Genomic DNA, 16,448 nt, shown 5'->3' with positions numbered 1-16,448 from the left:
CCAGGTTGGCGTCCTGTTTATGCAGAGGGTGGCATTCAAACCTCCAATCAGAATGCCGTCTAACTGAGTTCTGCTATCTAACTGCAATGCGTCGTATCCCCCGTCCGTCGATCGAAATGTGTGCCCAGATGTCTAACCTAAACTAACCGGTATCGACATGCCCAGTGACGAGGCGCATGATGGAAAGGGCGTCGACGGCGTTTCCCTGCCTCTTTTAAGCAAACTTCTTCTCCGGTGCCTTTAATAATTGCACATCCGGGCGTCATCAGCTCTATCCTCGGAGCCATAGGCATGAGAACGTCGCTACCGCCTGCCCACGTCGGCACAGTTCAGCGGCCACATTGGGCCATGGAAAGCGTGCGTCCTGATTTGACAATCTCTACCGGATTGGGTATGATCACCTGGTCCAGGTGGTGAGTTACGGCTCTGAAGCGTCTGTATCGCTGCTGTGCCTGTTCTTCGTACTGTCCGTATCGACTCGCCAGCGAGATCCTTATGCGTTCAGAGGCTAGAAAAAAGGTCCGAGTATGAGGAGCGGAGTTCACTGGTTCTTGTCTCCACAACCAAGGCACTCCCCTACTCCTTCCTCCCTTCCCCCTCTCTTCCGTGTCACTTCCCAACTGTCCGCTAACATACCCCTCGTCGCGTTGCCGAAGCCGCCGGCGGCATCTTCTTCGTCATGCATTCACGCTTAAAGTCTTCCCATTCCTTCAGACACTTCGACCTATCGCCTGTGGCAAGAAATATGGATTCGGAAATCTGAGGAGTTAACGGGTGCTAACGTGGGAACCGAGAGCATTCACCGTACCGTTGTTGCGGTCAAGACATTGTTTGAGCGGTTGCGAGTCGCAGACAGCGTTGGCGCCGGTGGTGACGCCTGTGGGTGGTTGAGCTGCTGGCATGACTGCGAGGAGGCACGGGCTGTGATCTAGCAAGGTTTCCTTACTGCAATGTTTTGCCCACGACGAACACGCCGCGTTAGAATTCGCCATGGCTCCCCCAAAACTGCCCCCAAAAGGCAACACAGACTCGGAGGACTCGGAGGACGCAGTAGACACTCCGACCACAATGGCCAGCACCGACACTACGGCCCTGCCATCCTCCTCCCCGTCACTCGCCGAAAAGGCTCAACGCTGTCGTGCAGCCCTCATCACCGCCCTCTCACCCTCCGAGCCAGTCGACACCATCCTCCTCTCAGGCGGTCTCGACACATCCATCATCGCCGACCTCGCCCCTCTCACCCATCTCGGCCTCAAACAAGCCGTCACAGTCGTATGCACACCCACCGCTCCCGACGAAGCCTATGCACGCGCCATCGCCGAGAAGCACAGCTTGAAACACACCGTTGTGCGATGCGATGACCCGATGAGCCTTGTGGGCGATGAGGAGGGCGGCACTCTAGAGACGTGCGTGAGGGTGCTGAAGACGTTCGATCCGATGGAGTTGAGAAACGCGGTGGTCGTGGCTAGGGCGTTGGTGGAGTGTAAGCGGATGGGCGCCAAGGTGGTGGCAACTGGGGACGCGGCTGATGAACTGTTTGCAGGTGCGGCGCCAGAAGAGGAGGGGAAGGGTGCTGATTGTTGCTCCAACTTGAAAGACTGGACGTGCCTCCCGGGTCGTCCGGGTTCATTATGCTTTTCGGTCGCCTACTGAGATTCTTCACCACGCACATCCAGGATACAGTTTTCTTCAGGGCCTGTCCCCTGGCAAACTCAAACGCTGGATCGCACGCCTCTCACGACCCTCCGTCATGCGGTTCTGCGCGGGGCCCCTCGCCGCCCATCTCGGTCTGAAAGTCTTCCAACCCTTCCTGGCACCGCCCGTCATCGACTTTGCATTAACCTGCCGCCGCTCTGACCTCATTCGATCCATTCCCAACCCTGCTCCCACCAAGGACACCACTCCAGGTGAGATGACCACATTTGGAAAGTACGTCCTGCGCGAAGCGGTGCCCGAAGCCTACTCGCGATGGCGCCGGAAAGACCCTATCGAGGTCGGGTCGGGGACCACTACGCTCCCCAAGCTGTTCGAAGAGCACACCGACCCGGCGTTTGTGGAGGCGGAGAAAGCGCGGATCTTGCGCGAGGACGGCGTCACGATCCGCGATGCCGAGCATCTGCATTACTACGGCGTATTCCGGAGGGTGTTCGCTTCGGACGGGGCGGCATCGGCAGAGAATGAGGATCAGGACATGGATGCGAGACAATACCGATTGAAGGCGTTGTTTGCGAAATGTGGTATCGAGCGGTACGGCGATGATCCGTGTCTGGAGTGTGGCTTCCAGATCGATCGCTTGGATAGCTGGTTTTGCGTGACTTGTGGGGCGTGGCCGGCTCGGACGGGGTCCCCGGAAGGCGATGTGCAGGAGGGGGATGACTTGGATGAGTGAAGAGACCCATTCGTAGATATGTTTAGGTAGATTGTGTGCGTTGAGCTGCGCTTTGTCAAAGCGGCACCGTAGAGTATATGATCACACATTCGCCAACAAAACTGCATCCCGCATAACGGCTCCCCTCGCGCGGCCTAACACACCACAACCAAAATCCGCCCCGACTATCCTGAAGATGAAGGTGGACGCGTGCTTAGTCATTCGCTTCCGAGACGCGCTGTCGAAATCGGGAACGACTTGGGTTTTACCCCCCAAATTCGTCGCCGTCGCTTTCGTGCACTAGAGCTCCGCACCCATTTCCGCACTCTCACACCAAGTTAAGTTGCCCGAGCACCTCAAATGCCGCCGTCGACGAGAGCTCCGGCGCTCTTCTCCACATCCAAGTTTGCCGGCACGGATTTGTTCAGGAATAAAGGCGGTGCGTATCACCTGCAACCTTCTCGTTCGTTTTGTTTTTCTCTGCCTCGCATCATTCGACTGTGCTTCACTGACCTGATTTGCGACCAAAATCCCCATGCTTTCACCACGGCTACTAGTCCTGGAAGTCATGGTAAGCGCCGCTCGGGGAAAATGAGAAGACCAGCTGGGGTACATGTACCAAAGACAGAAGCGGTGGATTACGGCCATCGATTTTTGCGTTCAGGCGCCCTGATGCGGCCCGTTCACGAGGCCGACATTTGTTCAACCCGCTTTTCAATCATGCAGATGATCCACAGCTGCGACAAATGCATCTTTGTCAAATCGAAATACATCCTTGCCCTCGATCTGGCCAGTACGTGAAAGAAAGACGTATCCCGTATTCCCCGTCCCTACCACCCCACCCACACCGGTATTTCGTTTGTTTAGGTGCAGCAGCAAACCACCTGTTTCCGCACGGCCAAACGCAACGAGGAAAAGCACGGCCGAAAACGACCGTTCGCGTTGTTTTGGAGACTGAGGAGGGGACTGAGGACGCCGAGATGCCTGATTATTCGTCTTTAGGTATGTACATTTGTTCCGCACGAGGTTTGAGTAACCAGACACTGCAAATGCTGCTACTGCAAGAATAGTGCAGAGAGATGTGCGGAAAGTGGGGAAACGCTGACACTTTGCGCAAAATCCACAGACCCAACGATAGCAGACATTGCCAGAACAATGGACCACCATTACGCCGTCCTCCTCCACCTGCTGCGAAAACACGGGCTGGTTGAAAGTACGTTACGTCGCGACCGCAAAACACGTAGTCCCTCGCCAACAATCCTCATCCAAACTCATACATTCACAGAACTCCAACCCCATCTTCCTCCCAGCGCGAACGCCGCCACGCTTACAAACTGGCGCACCCTCTCCCTCACCCAGCTCCGCAGCGTCCTCATACGCCTCTTCACCACCATTTCGCTATCACCGCCCAAAAACCCTGCTCTCGCCAATCACTCACATCATCGGAGCGCATCTACAACAGCCCTTCATGAGGCGGCGGGAGGGTGGGCAACCGCGACTGCGACCCATCGCTCGGCGTCTATGACGGATCTTGTCGGTGTGTCGGTGGCTGATGTACGGGGTGGTGGTGATGGTGGCGGCGGGAGGATGGGAGCGTCGAGAGCAGGGTGGGAGTTTTAGAGTAGGGGTAGATGTAGTTAGGGCATTAATCAGCGTATCCGGCTTCATGATATTCACTCAGTTTTCCAATCGGACTTCTGTTGAGATGGATTGTGTTGTTACGATCGAATTGACAGGGTGGCTGTTGTGGGGCTTGTCTCCGCAGTCACCAAGATCCGCAAAACGCGCAAAGACCGAGCGACGCGTGATTCATCTCGCAGAGAGAATGGGAGAAGCCGAAACGTGGCTTGCACTGCGAAGAACTCAGACATAGACAAGGCACTTCAAATAGCAAGGACGTAAGAGAAAAGGGGAAGAAGGGGGGGGGGGGGGGGGGGTGAATAATCTATGTGGAGAGAGGCAGTGTTTGCTTATTGTATGTGAAGGGAGTCGGGGGGGTATGTGACTTCCCTTGTTGTACGGCAGATGGAATATTAGCAGGTCCCTCTGTCAGTCACAGCCGGCTGAAATGCATAAGCGTCGATCTCCCCGCTTACAAGATGGCTGGGCACGTTCTCACCGGTGCCTGATGGTAATGGAGAGGGGGGGCGAGTTGGGGGGGTGTATGCTTGGGTCTGTGCTCTGTGTTGGGCGAAACGGAAAGCAAATCGCGCGCGTCCTTTCTTATCACGCCTCCGCCATCCAAACGCTCCACGGCCGCCGCAATCAGAGAGATCCACTCTTACCACCAGCACAGCGCATCTTCACCCCATACCCATACTACATCCTCTACAACACCCTTGTCGCTCAAAGGCATTGTCCCCTTCCGAGCCCCTCACCTCATTGCGCCAAACCATCGCCAAACGCGCTCCACTTTCCACCCGTCGGAGTTTTTTCGGCAGCTCATTGCGCGCGACCAAGCACACCTCCACCCCCAAACCACCATGAGCCAGTCCGCACGAGCCGCCCGCAAGCGCAAACTTGCCGCCCTACAACAACAACCCGAACCCGCGCCAACCCTGCAACCATCCCAACGATCACAACCATCCGCCCGCGATGCTGCCCCACCCATGGCCCCCGACGACGAACGCTGCAAAGTCCTTGGCGCGATCCGTGAAGCGTTGTTGAGGGAGGGGAATAGACCTAGCTCGCCGAGGGAGTTGGCGGCGATTATTTTGAGGGATGGGTTGGCTGTGCTTGGGTGAGTTTTTCTTGTGGGGCGCGTTATCTCTTACGCGTTTAGGGGAGGTGTTCTTTTTCTCACCATATATCATTGTGCACTTACGCACTGAATGCAGAGGTCAAACACCCTACGCAACCGTCTCCTCCCGGATCTCTCAACACTTCAAACGCTGCGCCGAAGCCTCGCGTCGGCCCCTCCTCGGCAAGATACCGGGCGGCACCACCTCATCCCTTGCCCCCACAATCCAACCAGAGGCATCGGACGCGTCGACCACCACCACCCCACCCCGAAAATGGCGCTACTACCTCGACGGCGTCCCCCTCCCCGCCAACGAAGCCGCCACCGCAGGCCGCGTGGACGCCATGTCGGCCGTCACGGAGATGCAGGCACAGTTGAGGCGGAAGAAGGCCGCGGCTGCTACCTCTGTCTCTGAAGATGACACCCGGGCAATGAGGACGCGTGGGCGGCGGGGCGAGACCTCTCCTTCTTCTGGGACGGAGAGCGTGGAGGTGAAGACGAATGTGGTGAAACGAAAACGGAGGAATGGGGTCGCAGATGTGGACGGCGCACCTGCGTCGCCGCCCCCGTCTGCGTCGACGGATTCGGCAACCGGGGATGCGGACGATCACGGCAACAATGTCGGTTCCGCGTCCGACGATGAAACGGGACACGCGGCCGACCCCGACCCGCCAGCGAAACGCAGCCGCCGTACCAACACCACGAAACCACCCCGCCCTACCACCACCACCGTGAAACGCACCTCGACACGCACCAAGGCAGGCGCACCCCCCGCCGCCGCCGTCCCGATCGCTGCTGAGGAATAATCGAGTCGCGCCTGCTTGTGTGGTTGGATCTGTTTTTGCTATCCGTTTTTGAAAAACTTGACTGTTTTAGATTTAGAGGATGCCCCGCCCCCCCTCCGGCAACGTACCGGGTGGGGCTAGGGACCAACATGGGTTTTGCGTCTTTGTCGAGAGGAGAACGGGAGGTGGATGTAGAATGGAAAGGGGAATGGGAGTGCCTGCAGTGACTGAGCGAAACGACTCACCCCCCCACCACGGCCCACAGTAGTTTGATGCGTTTTTGTTCATCTTGTTGTAAAAAGAAATACCATACAAAACCGTGCTGTCAAACGCCCCATCTCACATGCATGCCGGGCACGTTCGGGCATCTTGGTCTGCAGGTCAACATTATGGATCGGGGGTGGGTTAGATCTCGACATCCGTCTCGAACCTGTCTGCGCGATTCGGCATCGCAACCATCCATTCAACCAGTAGATACATCTATCCTGAGGGTAGCTAGATACATAGAAGAAACATCCCCCAGGCCGTTGCGCCCACTACCCGCTGCCATACCGGCCTCCCACGGGGGATATTGTCCTACGGCTCGGGTCGTCTTTCGCATGTAAGGGGGGGGGGGGGGCTTTCTATGTTTCAGTTTTGCCCGAAGCTGGGTATGGGAGTGCGGGGGGGACGCATATTTATGTGCCTAGTCGACGGTAAGCTGTGCCTCGATTTCGGCAAAGTCGTGGAAGAATGACTGCGAAAAAGAAGAGGAATGGTTTTAGGAATTGTTCGCTTGTAGGATGGATTAACGATTGCTTTTACCTCGAACAAATCAATGGCGTACTTGACGTCCTCAACACCGCAGGTTTCGCGGATGGAGTGCATGCTTAGTTGTGGGTTACCGACGTCTGCAAAGACAGAGACGTGGTTTGTGAGCAAATGAATAACCGCACGACGCGACCTCATGGCTGCAGCGCAGGTAGTCCACCTACCAATAGTCCTCAACCCCAACTGCGCACTCAACATCGGTCCAATAGTACTTCCACATGGGGAATCATTCCTCACCACAAACTCCTGTAACGGCACGCCCCTCCTCTCCGCCACACGTCGCACAAGAGCGGTTGTCACAGCGGTAGTCGCGTATCGCTGGTTCGCGTTATGCTTGATGACAACGCCCTTGTTCATCTGCGGGCGGTGGTTGTCCTCATGCTTCTCGGCGTAGTTGGGGTGGATCGCGTGGGCCATGTCGGCAGAGATGAGGAGGGAGCGCGGGATGGCGCGTTCAAACGCCGCCGTTTCGCTGCTCCCCTCGGCTGCGAACTCAGATGCAAGACGGCGGAGGGTGACTTCCAGCAGGTTGGAGCCGGCGCCATGGGCGGAGACAGACCCGACCTCCTCGTTGTCGAACAGCACGACGACGCGGATGTTGGCGTCCTTGGCCAGCGACTCCTTTGTGGAGCTGTTAATGAGAGCGGTGAGGGAGCAGTAGGACATCATGAGGTTGTCGAGGCGGGCGGAGAAGATGTACTCGTTTTGAGCGCCGCCGATGACGGAGGGTTGGGTGTCATAGAGACAGAGTTCGAAATCGCCGATTTGGGCAGCGTCGATTTTGAGTTCTTCGGCGAGGAGTTTGAGCAGTAAGGGGGAGTGCTGCTCTGCGTTGGGGGCCGCTGTAGTGGTGGTGCTTTTCGCTTCCGCGTCGCCGTTCAGGGCCTTGGTAGCCGCCGCAGCCAAGATAGGCGTCAACTGCACCTCGTTATTGAACTTGAACGCATCATTCACCCCCCTGTCCAGATGAATAGCCAACGTCGGCACCCTCAAAATCGGTCGATCAATCCTCACCAACCGATGCTCCAACTTTCCCTCCGTCCCCGTAACCACCACTCGTCCCGCAAGCCCCAAGTCACGGTCAAACCACGTATGCCACAACCCGCCCCCATACGTCTGCACGCCCACCTGCGTGTAGCCCGCCTTCTCCTTCTTCGAGTGCGGTTTCACCTTCAAGCAGGGTGAGTCGGTGTGCGCGCCCAGGACCGAGAAGCCTACATGGCTGCCGCCACCACTACCGACGGCAAAAGCGGCAATGCAGCTCCTGTTGCGCGTGAAGAAGTATTTCCCGCCTTTCTGCAGTTTACCGGCCCAGGCATCGCGTTCGTGGATCTCGACGAACCCGGCGGCCTTTAGTTGGGAGGTGGCGGTTTCAACGGCGTGGAAGGGCGAGGGGGAGGCATTGACAAAGTCGAGGAAGCTGGTGGCGGAGGCTGTTGCTGATGACTGTGTGGAGTGGTATAATCGTTGGTGGTGGTGGCGATGGTGATGGAAGTACCGAGGACGAATTTTGATGGAAGTAACGAGAAAAGGAGACGAGGTCAGCGTATGCAGGCGGCCGGAGCGAAGACAAGGGATCAGTATGCGCTGCGAGTATAAGTGAAACGGGTGATGGAGTGGGCGGAGGGGTGAATGCAGATGGGTCAGGACGATTCCCATTGTTTTCCCCAATTTCACACTATCTGCAGAGATCACCGCCAGACCCCACTCATTTTCTGAGGCAAGTGTTCCGGAGGACTATAGATCTAGAGGCACTTACCATAGCTGTGCGAGTGACTGATAAGTGCCAGGTGCGTGTGGGTGGTTTCCTGTTGCCGATGCTGGAGTGGGAATTAGCGAGGGGTTGACCACTTCGCTCGAAGCCCTCGGAGACGCCGCTCACGTGCGGCACAACGACCGCAACCGTCAACGCGCTTTCCAGGGCGCACTTTCCAACCGCCCCCCCCCCCCCCCCCCCCTGCCCAGAACTTATCCTTTACATTCACACCAGGAGACTCATCAAGAGTACTTCATCCACGGGTTCCATCTCTCCCTTCTTGGAAGAGAAACATCGAATGTAATGCCAAAGAGGGAAAAAGTGCAGCCATCGGAGATGAAACTGCGATGCGAACTGCATACCGCCGGTGATGTACTGTATGAATTAGCGAGGTGGTCATTGATTTCTCTTTCTTACCCGGTGTAACTCGTCCGTCTTGCTGGATGCGAAAGGAAGGAAGGAAGGGCGCTGGTATGTACATGAGAGCCGGTGAAGAGACGACGTTGGTCAGTATGCGCGAGGCTGGTCGAAACCCTTCGGGGGCTGATGGAATGATTCGACAAATCGAGTCAAATCACTAAAGCTAGCTAATATCTCTTTCAGAAAGTCGGGAGCGCTGATGATTTCTTGCTCGGTTTGAGAAAGATATCAGAAGCCGGGATCGTCACTCGGATTGCCGGGCGGAGGGTCTGGACTATCATCTATCTTCAAATTTCCCAACGGTGGTTGCCTCCCTGCTCTCAATGAACTAAAGTGAATGGATGTGGAATAACGAATCCATGATGAATTTTCAACTGCTGCGTATTGTGTGGCCAGTTCTCTTCCTGGACGGGCTTGTAAGCTGTCGAATGTGTTGGCAAAGTTCGACAGTGCATGTGTCATTCGCTGACGTAAGCCCGTCATTCCTTTCACCCCGCCTCCCGTCAAACCGACGTTGCCCCCACACTTCCTACCTCCATACCGGGTGTACATATCTACAATGCCAGACAAGAAGGCTTCCAGTCCAAAGCTTGTGCACACGGCGTTCATTTGACCGTCCCTGTACATATATATGTTCCTTTCATCTGGATTTTGTGTACATATATGACATTCGAGACCTTGTTGATATCCGGTGCTTCTTGTGCGTAAAACTTTCCCGCGGCAGCTGACGTACACCGTCATTCTCGCCCGTCAAACGTCCAACCCTTTCTTTCCAATCACCGAAGAAGAGGGGATGTGACCCCGTTATTAGAGCCGATGATAAATATTGTGTTATGTGCCCACTAGTCATGTCGGCTTTTCCCCCGTTACCTGCGCTGGTTGTTCCCGCCACATCCTGTTGAAGGTCGCATCCTTCGTTTTGTTCACGCGGAGCTATTCCTATCCACCTGGCTTCTGTATATATATGTTAGAAGTTGTCCCATGGCACGGAAGATGAACGACGCGGAGATGGTGCGTTTTAGCGAAATGTGGACGCGATTTTTTGTTTATTCTTAGTAGGCGCTTCCCCACCCTTTCTTTCCCCGGGAGAGAATTGACACACTGGGCATGTCGTTGGTTTTTCTTTTGCAATACGTATATATAATCTATGCCGAGTCCACCAACCCGGGGGCATTTGTGGGAAACATGAGACTTCACTGAAATCTCCCTACCCATCCAGAACATCCACACCAGACATCACTAAGAAAACATGAAATGCGACTCACCGCAAATCGCTTTGAAGAGAAAACGGATAGGTGGACGGAACCAGTTCAGGGGGGTATGTTCGTCGTGGTGCATTACGAAAAGCCCCGCTGTCTTCCCCCACCTCACCGTGTTTCCTTTCTTCCCTCGTGGTGCCAGAAGAGAGCGTGGCAGAACGCTTCGGCTCTCATGACCCTGCCTGCGGTGGCTCAGCCCAGCAGCCTGCCTCCCGGAACCGTAAGGGTTACCTACACACACATCACCGCCTTCTCTTACTAGCAGTTTACATGTACTAATCACATATATAATATTCAGACACTCTCTTCCTCCACTACAATCTCACTTGCCAATATCTGGCCGGCGGAGAAACAAGCATGGCCGTCGGGGACGGGTTACGGCATCAGTGAGGTGATTACGGTTGGGATGGCGATACTTAGTCGTGCGCTGGGGACAGATGCTGTCTTGAAGAAATACCGGGATTTGTGTTTCCCTGAGGTATGAGGAAACCGGAGAATTTTGGGCGGAGTGCACGCATTCCCAACTGACGTGCTCGCATCGTCCTCAGCTGCCGCTGGACACAACGGTTGCTGGCAGCCTCTTCACCGCGGCGGACTGGCCGGAACTCCGCATTTCCAGCGACGGCGCCAAAGGAAGCCTCATGCAAACCGACATCATCCGCCACTGCGTCTTCATCGAGCCCAACTTCTACGGGCCTGCACGGGACGCGCAAAATGTGGCTCGCCATCCTCTTCGCCAGTGCGCTGTTAAAGGAGATTTGCAGGTCTACTGACGTTGCGGTCTATGGGTGACAGAGTGGGCGTCTCGGAGTCGGTCATGTCCGCCGTGCGCGATGCGGGTCGCGAGTTTGAGACGGCGCTCTTCGGCGGGGAGCTTGGGATCGCTCACTTCGACATGCAGGTAAAGCGTGTCACTCCCGTTTCGCATGGAGGCCATCCATGGGTGGCCCATCTGACTTCCTCCTCCCTACCCCACAGGAAGTCGGCGGTCTTTACCTCGACGCCGCGCACTTTCTATTCTGTCCATCCCTTGGTGTTTCCAGTTCCTATCCGAGCCATTCTGGGCATGAGACAACGACTCCGGGACTTTCTTACACATCAGCAAATTCCCGCTGGTGCGGTGTATAGGGGACTGGGATTTTGTGCTGGACGGGAAACTGTTCGAGATTTTGTTCCCATGGGAGAGGAGTCCGGCGTAAGTCCATGAGTTGTCCCTACCTTACTTTGTCTTTACTCTGTGCCGGTTTCATGTGTGTGTATTTGTTTGCAAAAATATATCGGATTTCTATCATCCCGGGAGGTGACATCTGCCAATTTGACGGCGCAGTCCGAAGATCTTCGAAGATGCCAACTTGGAAGTCTCGGACGGATGGTTTATTCTGGGGCTCAGGAAGAACCCATCTCTGAGGAAGAACCCAAAGTGGCCACCCCAAAGGCGCAAGCTTGATACACAGAGGGGCGCACGGCACCCACAAGTATTTCGATTCTGTAGTGCAAAAGAACTCGATTTTTATACCATACAGCCAGAAGTACAGCACAGAAAGCTTTCAAGCACAGCTTGGACAAGGGGATGTCACCCCCATTTCCCGCTCCCCCGTCTTTCATCCCCACCCTAACTCGACCCACTGACAGCCAATTTCTTCAAATGATCCATGAAAACCTGCAAGCTCACATCATCGGTCGCGATCGCCGCGCCCTGCGTCGCCGGGTTGAAGCCGTAACCGCTGGGGGATGTGTGCGTGGTCGAGGGGTTGACTTTGGATTTGAGGAACCGCTCTTGGGAGCCGCCGGCGTCGCAGTCGATGTAGCGCGGGATTGGGAAGCGTTCTGTTAGGAGTTCCTGTAAAAATACAAAAACAAAGAGTCGTGAGTGGTAGGGCTTTCAAGATGAGAAAAGCAAGGTGAGGGTTAGGTTGATTGACTTACCTGAGCAGCCCCTTTCGGCGCCTCCAACAACAATTTGAAATTCTCATAACTCGGCTGTTCATGGTACTTTGCCTTCCTCCACGCGGCAATGGTCTCGCCGTGCCAGATCAGGATGTGGAAGAACGTATCCAACAGTAAAATGACGTCCGGTTTGATGGAGACAGAGTCGAGGAGCACGGGCTCCGGTGGGCCGTTGAAGGAGTAGGACATGAGGGTGGGTTGGATCATGATGAGAGAGTTGTTGACGTCTTCACGGTTGAGGATGTGTCTTTTGTGTGCGGGGAAGGGAGTGTTTAGTGAACGCGAGAAGGGGACAAGAACAGGACGTAATCCCGATACATACCTGTAGAAAGCAGTCTCATCTGGACTGTTATTGAAGACCTGCAAGAACTGACTCCTCCTCAAGTGGAACATGAACTGCGGGTAGATCGAGAAGTTGTCCGTCAAGCGGAAGGAGGTCGGGTCGTCTTTGCGGTAGTCGGCGAATTTCTGGCACTGCAATCATAAAAGACTATGTCATTAGCCAAGAAACCTCAACGATGGACGATTCGGCTATCAATTATCAACATACCAATCGAATAAGCATCCGATCCAACCACCTCAACACATCGGGGCTATCATCAATCTCCGCCTTGAAAATGGCGATCCGAGCCATCAGCACCGCTGCAGCTTCTTGATCGAACGATGCGGGAATTTGGGAGGAGTTTGCGTCTGCCCATCTGCAAAGATAGGGAAAGACACAACAGGTCAATCGATATACTCACGTGCTTGGAGTGGTGTATGTGGTGTGTAGGGGAGTTTTTGAACTACTTACGCGCGAGCGATGGTGGAAACGCGGAGGCGGAACTGCCCGCTAGCATGTTGGTAGAGAGTGACGAATTGAATGAGACCGTTGGAGCCGGGCGTAAGGCCTGCCGCTTGCTTCAATTCATTAGGAAGAATTATTGATCGTCAGAGAATGCATTTCACGGGCATACATATGCGGTGCCTCTGCCTACCTGGTTGGCGACCTCAAAATACAGCCCTACGGTGGTGCTGGGAGAGATCCCGCAGAATTTCCATGCACTCGTGCCGGAGATTCCAATTTCCTGCAGATGGAAATAGTATCAGCGCTTCGCATTCCTGACTGGGATCTCGTACTTCAAGAAGGTCTCACCGTTTCTCCTACACACTGACTCTTCTTGTTGCCCGAGATAGCCGGACCAATCAATCCACACACTCTCAACTCCTTCGTCGTCTACAAAATTCGTCGAAACAAATCAATCTCACTCTCCCGAAAGCCACACCAGCCATAAGCCCGACCCACATACCTGCACTTCCAACGTCGCATTGAACCCCATCTGCAAGAACCCATCCGCGTCCTTACTAAATAGCCTCAGGAACGACTGCTTGAAAATGGCGGTGTTGAACGAGTCGGAGAGCACCATGTGCCCGTTGGTGGAGGTGACGAGGGACTTCATCTCCATTAGACCGATCTGGTCCAGGCAGCCGGCGAAGATGTCGATGACGTGGCCTTTATCGGCTGCGCGTTTGGAGATGGCTTCGTAGAACTGCGTGTAACATGATCGAGTGAGTTGATGTGGGATATACGGGTAAGGGGAGGGGACGGGGGTAGGAAGAGAAGCGTTACCTTTGAAGCCTTCTTGGCGTGCTTTGCGACATCTTTCTCAATGTCGTTATGAGACCTGATGGGTTCCCTCAGCTCTGGGCCGACGACCAATCCGGGTCCTTCGGTTGGCGGGCCACCTGCGAACAGCATGATTCTCGCTCCTGTGTTTTGGTATGCAGCCTAATAAAGGTCATCAGATCAAACCACTTCGTACGTAACCGACAGGTTGTTTACATACCTCCAAAAGCCCAACACCGACGGAAAGAGCCGTTCCGGTGCACCTTAAGGGACGCTTGTCGTTGGCGACGGGCCAAGGATCTTGCTGGAGTTGTTCCAGGATGGATGTGAGGGTGAACTCGCATTGGGAAACGGGCAAGAGGAATCTGCAGTCAACAAAAAGGGTTCAGCATTCACAAATCGCACACATACTCTGATGAAGCGAGGAAGTCTAACCTGCTAGCGCCCATGTTCTGCTGTGGCGCCATGGCGGGTTGACCTGGTCTGCCGGGAGCCTGACCAGGGCGCATGGCCGGAACGGCACCCAGGCCGAGCATGTCGTGAATCTGCTTCGCGTTGTACTCTTTGCTACCGCGGAAGACGTAGGACTTCGGACAGTCGCTGTATCCCAATTCGTGCACTTGGGCCTATATATGTAAACGAGGGGACAAAGTGTCAGCGATCATCGAGAACCGTGCTCCCGACTGCGATGTTGGGCAACAAAAAGCATGAATGCGCTAGCCTCTCCCTTGTTCTCCCGTTCGGTCCCTTCCTTCACACGTCCTCCCACTCCGTTTACTCCTCCTATTACTCCCACTCCTGCCACTCCATTTTCCCACCTGCTCCTACTCCGTTCACTATATTCGCCCTTGCCCCCCTTGCACTCAACATACCATCGTCCCGTAAGTAATCAATCCAACCAATGAGTTAGGCGGCAACAAGCTCAAACTAACAACCAACGAATCCTTCAAAGCCTTCAGATCCGTCTCATCGAGGCACGTATCCACAACATAGAGGAAAATTGGCGGAAGAGAAGGCGGTTTGTTGAGGACGTATTCGATGGTAGTGTATTGGCGGAGGAGCTCGGCGGGCAGGTTGGTGTTGGAGATGTCCTTGTAGTGCGGTGGGAACTGGTTGCGTTGCAGACAGAAGGGGCAGATCCAGAGCTTGCCGCGGACGTCGATTTGACTAATCAACAATGGTCGGAGGGGACAGAGACGTCAGCACGTCTGATCATGATAAAAATGCAAGAATGTGGAGCTATCTCACCAGTAAGGGTTCAGGATGGCCCGACAAGGCATCTTGCAAGTGACTGGCTCATAGGCAAAGGGCTGGATACCCTCCCTCTCCTTCAAGGGAGTGTAAAGAGCACCTATGGGAACGACCATCCTCGTTGCTTCCAGTCGCGAAGATGGCCAGACGTTCCATGACAGCCTGATTCCATCTTGGTCCTAAGTAAGCGTGGGAAAATCAGTTGTCGGGGTCAGTACACCCACAGAGTGGGTAGAATTTAGGGTTGGAGAAGGTTGCCACTGCGAGAGTGCTCCTCGGACCACCTAGCAGTTGAGGCTTGAGACATACCTCGATCTCTTCGAAGGTGTTCATCGTTGCGTGAAGGTGATGCTGAGTTCCGACGAGAGAGTGAAGGCAATCGTGCGAGACAAAGTGACCGTGTATCCACTCGTAAGTCGACGTAGAGGAGGCGTGCAGAAGCGACTCTAAGCACTGTATGCGCTAAGCGAGCGGGAGTTGTCTGTGCAAGGTCCGCCCCGTCGGCTATGTCGTTGGGTGGGCAGTTGAGATGTCGACGGCGAAGGGAAGAACGAGCCACGCCGTGGCCGCTGTCCGTTTGCGTCGCTCCGTCACCGCCCGCACTCGCAACCCTAACCCCTGCGATTCGACATGGGAGGAGCATGAGCCGACGACCACCAAGAGAAGGCAAAGGCATCGCCCCACCTTTTTGGTTTCACAGTGGAGCAATATCCCTTGTTGCTGTCCTCAAGTCCTCCGCAAGTAGGACGTTGACCTTGGAACACTTCTCGGCACTCATAGTCTTCCTCAGCAGTGGGCAGCGGAAAAGGAGTTATGCGACTGTCATCTTCAACGGAGAACCATAGAATCACAAGCAGCATTGTCAAAGGGAATAGTATGCCGAGATGTCAGTGCCACCCGCAAAGAGGAGACGGTTAGATGTAGAGTCGTCGCCCGAAAACTTCCCTATCATTCACTCGACGGCCCTTGAGCCGTACAGCCCTCCCAGTGACACACCTTATGGGCAAAGTTCGACGTTCCCCAACGCAACGAGTTCACGATGGTCCCACGTCCGAGACCTACTGCACAGGTTACAGCAGCCAACGACACCACGAACAAACTTGGATACGAATGCGTTGGAAGACCTGCTGGAGCTCATGCGGGCACTTGCCTCTGTGAGGGTCGAAAAGGGCTCAAACGAGGAGTTGGATAATCGCTCGCAGATTGAGGACGCTCTCGACAACCTCCTCCTCGTTATCGCATCATCCAAAGGTCGGACACGAGAAAACGTATTTCGCATATTTGCCAACCTCGTCAAGCCTTCTCCGACTGTAAAGATACGCAATCCCGCGTTTTCCCCGCCAGATGTCTTGGATATCATCTCCAAGTCGTCAGAGCGGCATAGAACATTGATCAAGGAGGTTCTCAACGGAGTCTGCTCGCGAACAATCACTACGCGATTTCAAGCGCTCAGGACGTTCGTTGCTCTCGCTCAGAAAGACTCGTCAACTGTGAATGACATGCTGT

At 55.0% G+C, this 16,448-nt stretch overlaps 7 protein-coding genes across 7 annotated transcripts; 4 read left to right on the top strand and 3 right to left on the bottom strand.

The window, feature by feature from the left end:
• Positions 1-329: 329 nt before the first annotated feature.
• On the bottom strand, positions 330-902 carry EV422DRAFT_571006 (uncharacterized protein; the record flags this gene model as incomplete). Its single annotated transcript, XM_053072943.1, has 3 exons — positions 330-401; positions 637-731; positions 809-902. The coding sequence occupies 3 exons, from the start codon at positions 900-902 to the stop codon at positions 330-332; spliced, it is 261 nt and encodes an 86-aa protein (XP_052922135.1).
• On the top strand, positions 530-2,646 carry EV422DRAFT_257792 (uncharacterized protein). The gene is made up of 2 exons (XM_053065775.1): positions 530-1,543; positions 1,677-2,646. Exons 1-2 carry the CDS (start codon positions 991-993, stop codon positions 2,387-2,389), a joined length of 1,266 nt encoding a protein of 421 aa, XP_052922134.1. The 5' UTR covers positions 530-990; the 3' UTR covers positions 2,390-2,646.
• Positions 2,647-4,055, top strand: EV422DRAFT_257793 (uncharacterized protein). Its single transcript, XM_053065776.1, has 5 exons — positions 2,647-2,939; positions 3,095-3,161; positions 3,236-3,370; positions 3,495-3,581; positions 3,654-4,055. Exons 1-5 carry the CDS (start codon positions 2,904-2,906, stop codon positions 3,986-3,988), a joined length of 660 nt encoding a protein of 219 aa, XP_052922133.1. The 5' UTR covers positions 2,647-2,903; the 3' UTR covers positions 3,989-4,055.
• Positions 4,056-4,851: 796 nt separating this feature from the next.
• EV422DRAFT_509197 (uncharacterized protein) lies at positions 4,852-5,914 on the top strand (the record flags this gene model as incomplete). Its single annotated transcript, XM_053068827.1, has 2 exons — positions 4,852-5,108; positions 5,206-5,914. The coding sequence occupies 2 exons, from the start codon at positions 4,852-4,854 to the stop codon at positions 5,912-5,914; spliced, it is 966 nt and encodes a 321-aa protein (XP_052922132.1).
• A 584-nt stretch (positions 5,915-6,498) lies between these two features.
• On the bottom strand, positions 6,499-8,577 carry EV422DRAFT_542671 (peptidase M18). Its single transcript, XM_053071293.1, has 4 exons — positions 8,463-8,577; positions 6,868-8,149; positions 6,698-6,783; positions 6,499-6,629 (listed from the first exon to the last, which is right to left on the bottom strand). The coding sequence occupies exons 1-4, from the start codon at positions 8,463-8,465 to the stop codon at positions 6,579-6,581; spliced, it is 1,422 nt and encodes a 473-aa protein (XP_052922131.1). The 5' UTR covers positions 8,466-8,577; the 3' UTR covers positions 6,499-6,578.
• Positions 8,578-9,704: 1,127 nt separating this feature from the next.
• On the top strand, positions 9,705-11,208 carry EV422DRAFT_606360 (uncharacterized protein; the record flags this gene model as incomplete). The annotated part of the gene is made up of 6 exons (XM_053073796.1): positions 9,705-10,197; positions 10,281-10,358; positions 10,437-10,616; positions 10,687-10,877; positions 10,934-11,039; positions 11,182-11,208. The coding sequence occupies exons 1-6, from the start codon at positions 10,129-10,131 to the stop codon at positions 11,206-11,208; spliced, it is 651 nt and encodes a 216-aa protein (XP_052922130.1). The 5' UTR covers positions 9,705-10,128.
• A 229-nt stretch (positions 11,209-11,437) lies between these two features.
• On the bottom strand, positions 11,438-15,503 carry EV422DRAFT_542658 (uncharacterized protein). The gene is made up of 14 exons (XM_053071292.1): positions 15,252-15,503; positions 14,940-15,121; positions 14,564-14,858; positions 14,127-14,317; positions 13,912-14,056; positions 13,695-13,853; positions 13,375-13,614; positions 13,221-13,301; positions 13,063-13,152; positions 12,879-12,985; positions 12,636-12,783; positions 12,408-12,559; positions 12,065-12,332; positions 11,438-11,978 (listed from the first exon to the last, which is right to left on the bottom strand). Exons 1-14 carry the CDS (start codon positions 15,273-15,275, stop codon positions 11,751-11,753), a joined length of 2,310 nt encoding a protein of 769 aa, XP_052922129.1. The 5' UTR covers positions 15,276-15,503; the 3' UTR covers positions 11,438-11,750.
• Between the last annotated feature and the right edge of the window lie 945 nt (positions 15,504-16,448).

This window comes from Fimicolochytrium jonesii, assembly GCF_025526975.1.
Source record: "Fimicolochytrium jonesii strain JEL569 chromosome Unknown EV422scaffold_30, whole genome shotgun sequence".
Lineage (NCBI taxonomy): Eukaryota > Fungi > Chytridiomycota > Chytridiomycetes > Spizellomycetales > Powellomycetaceae > Fimicolochytrium > Fimicolochytrium jonesii.
The sequence above is the reverse complement of the archived record's forward strand: the minus strand, read 5'-3'. Positions and strand labels throughout refer to the sequence as shown.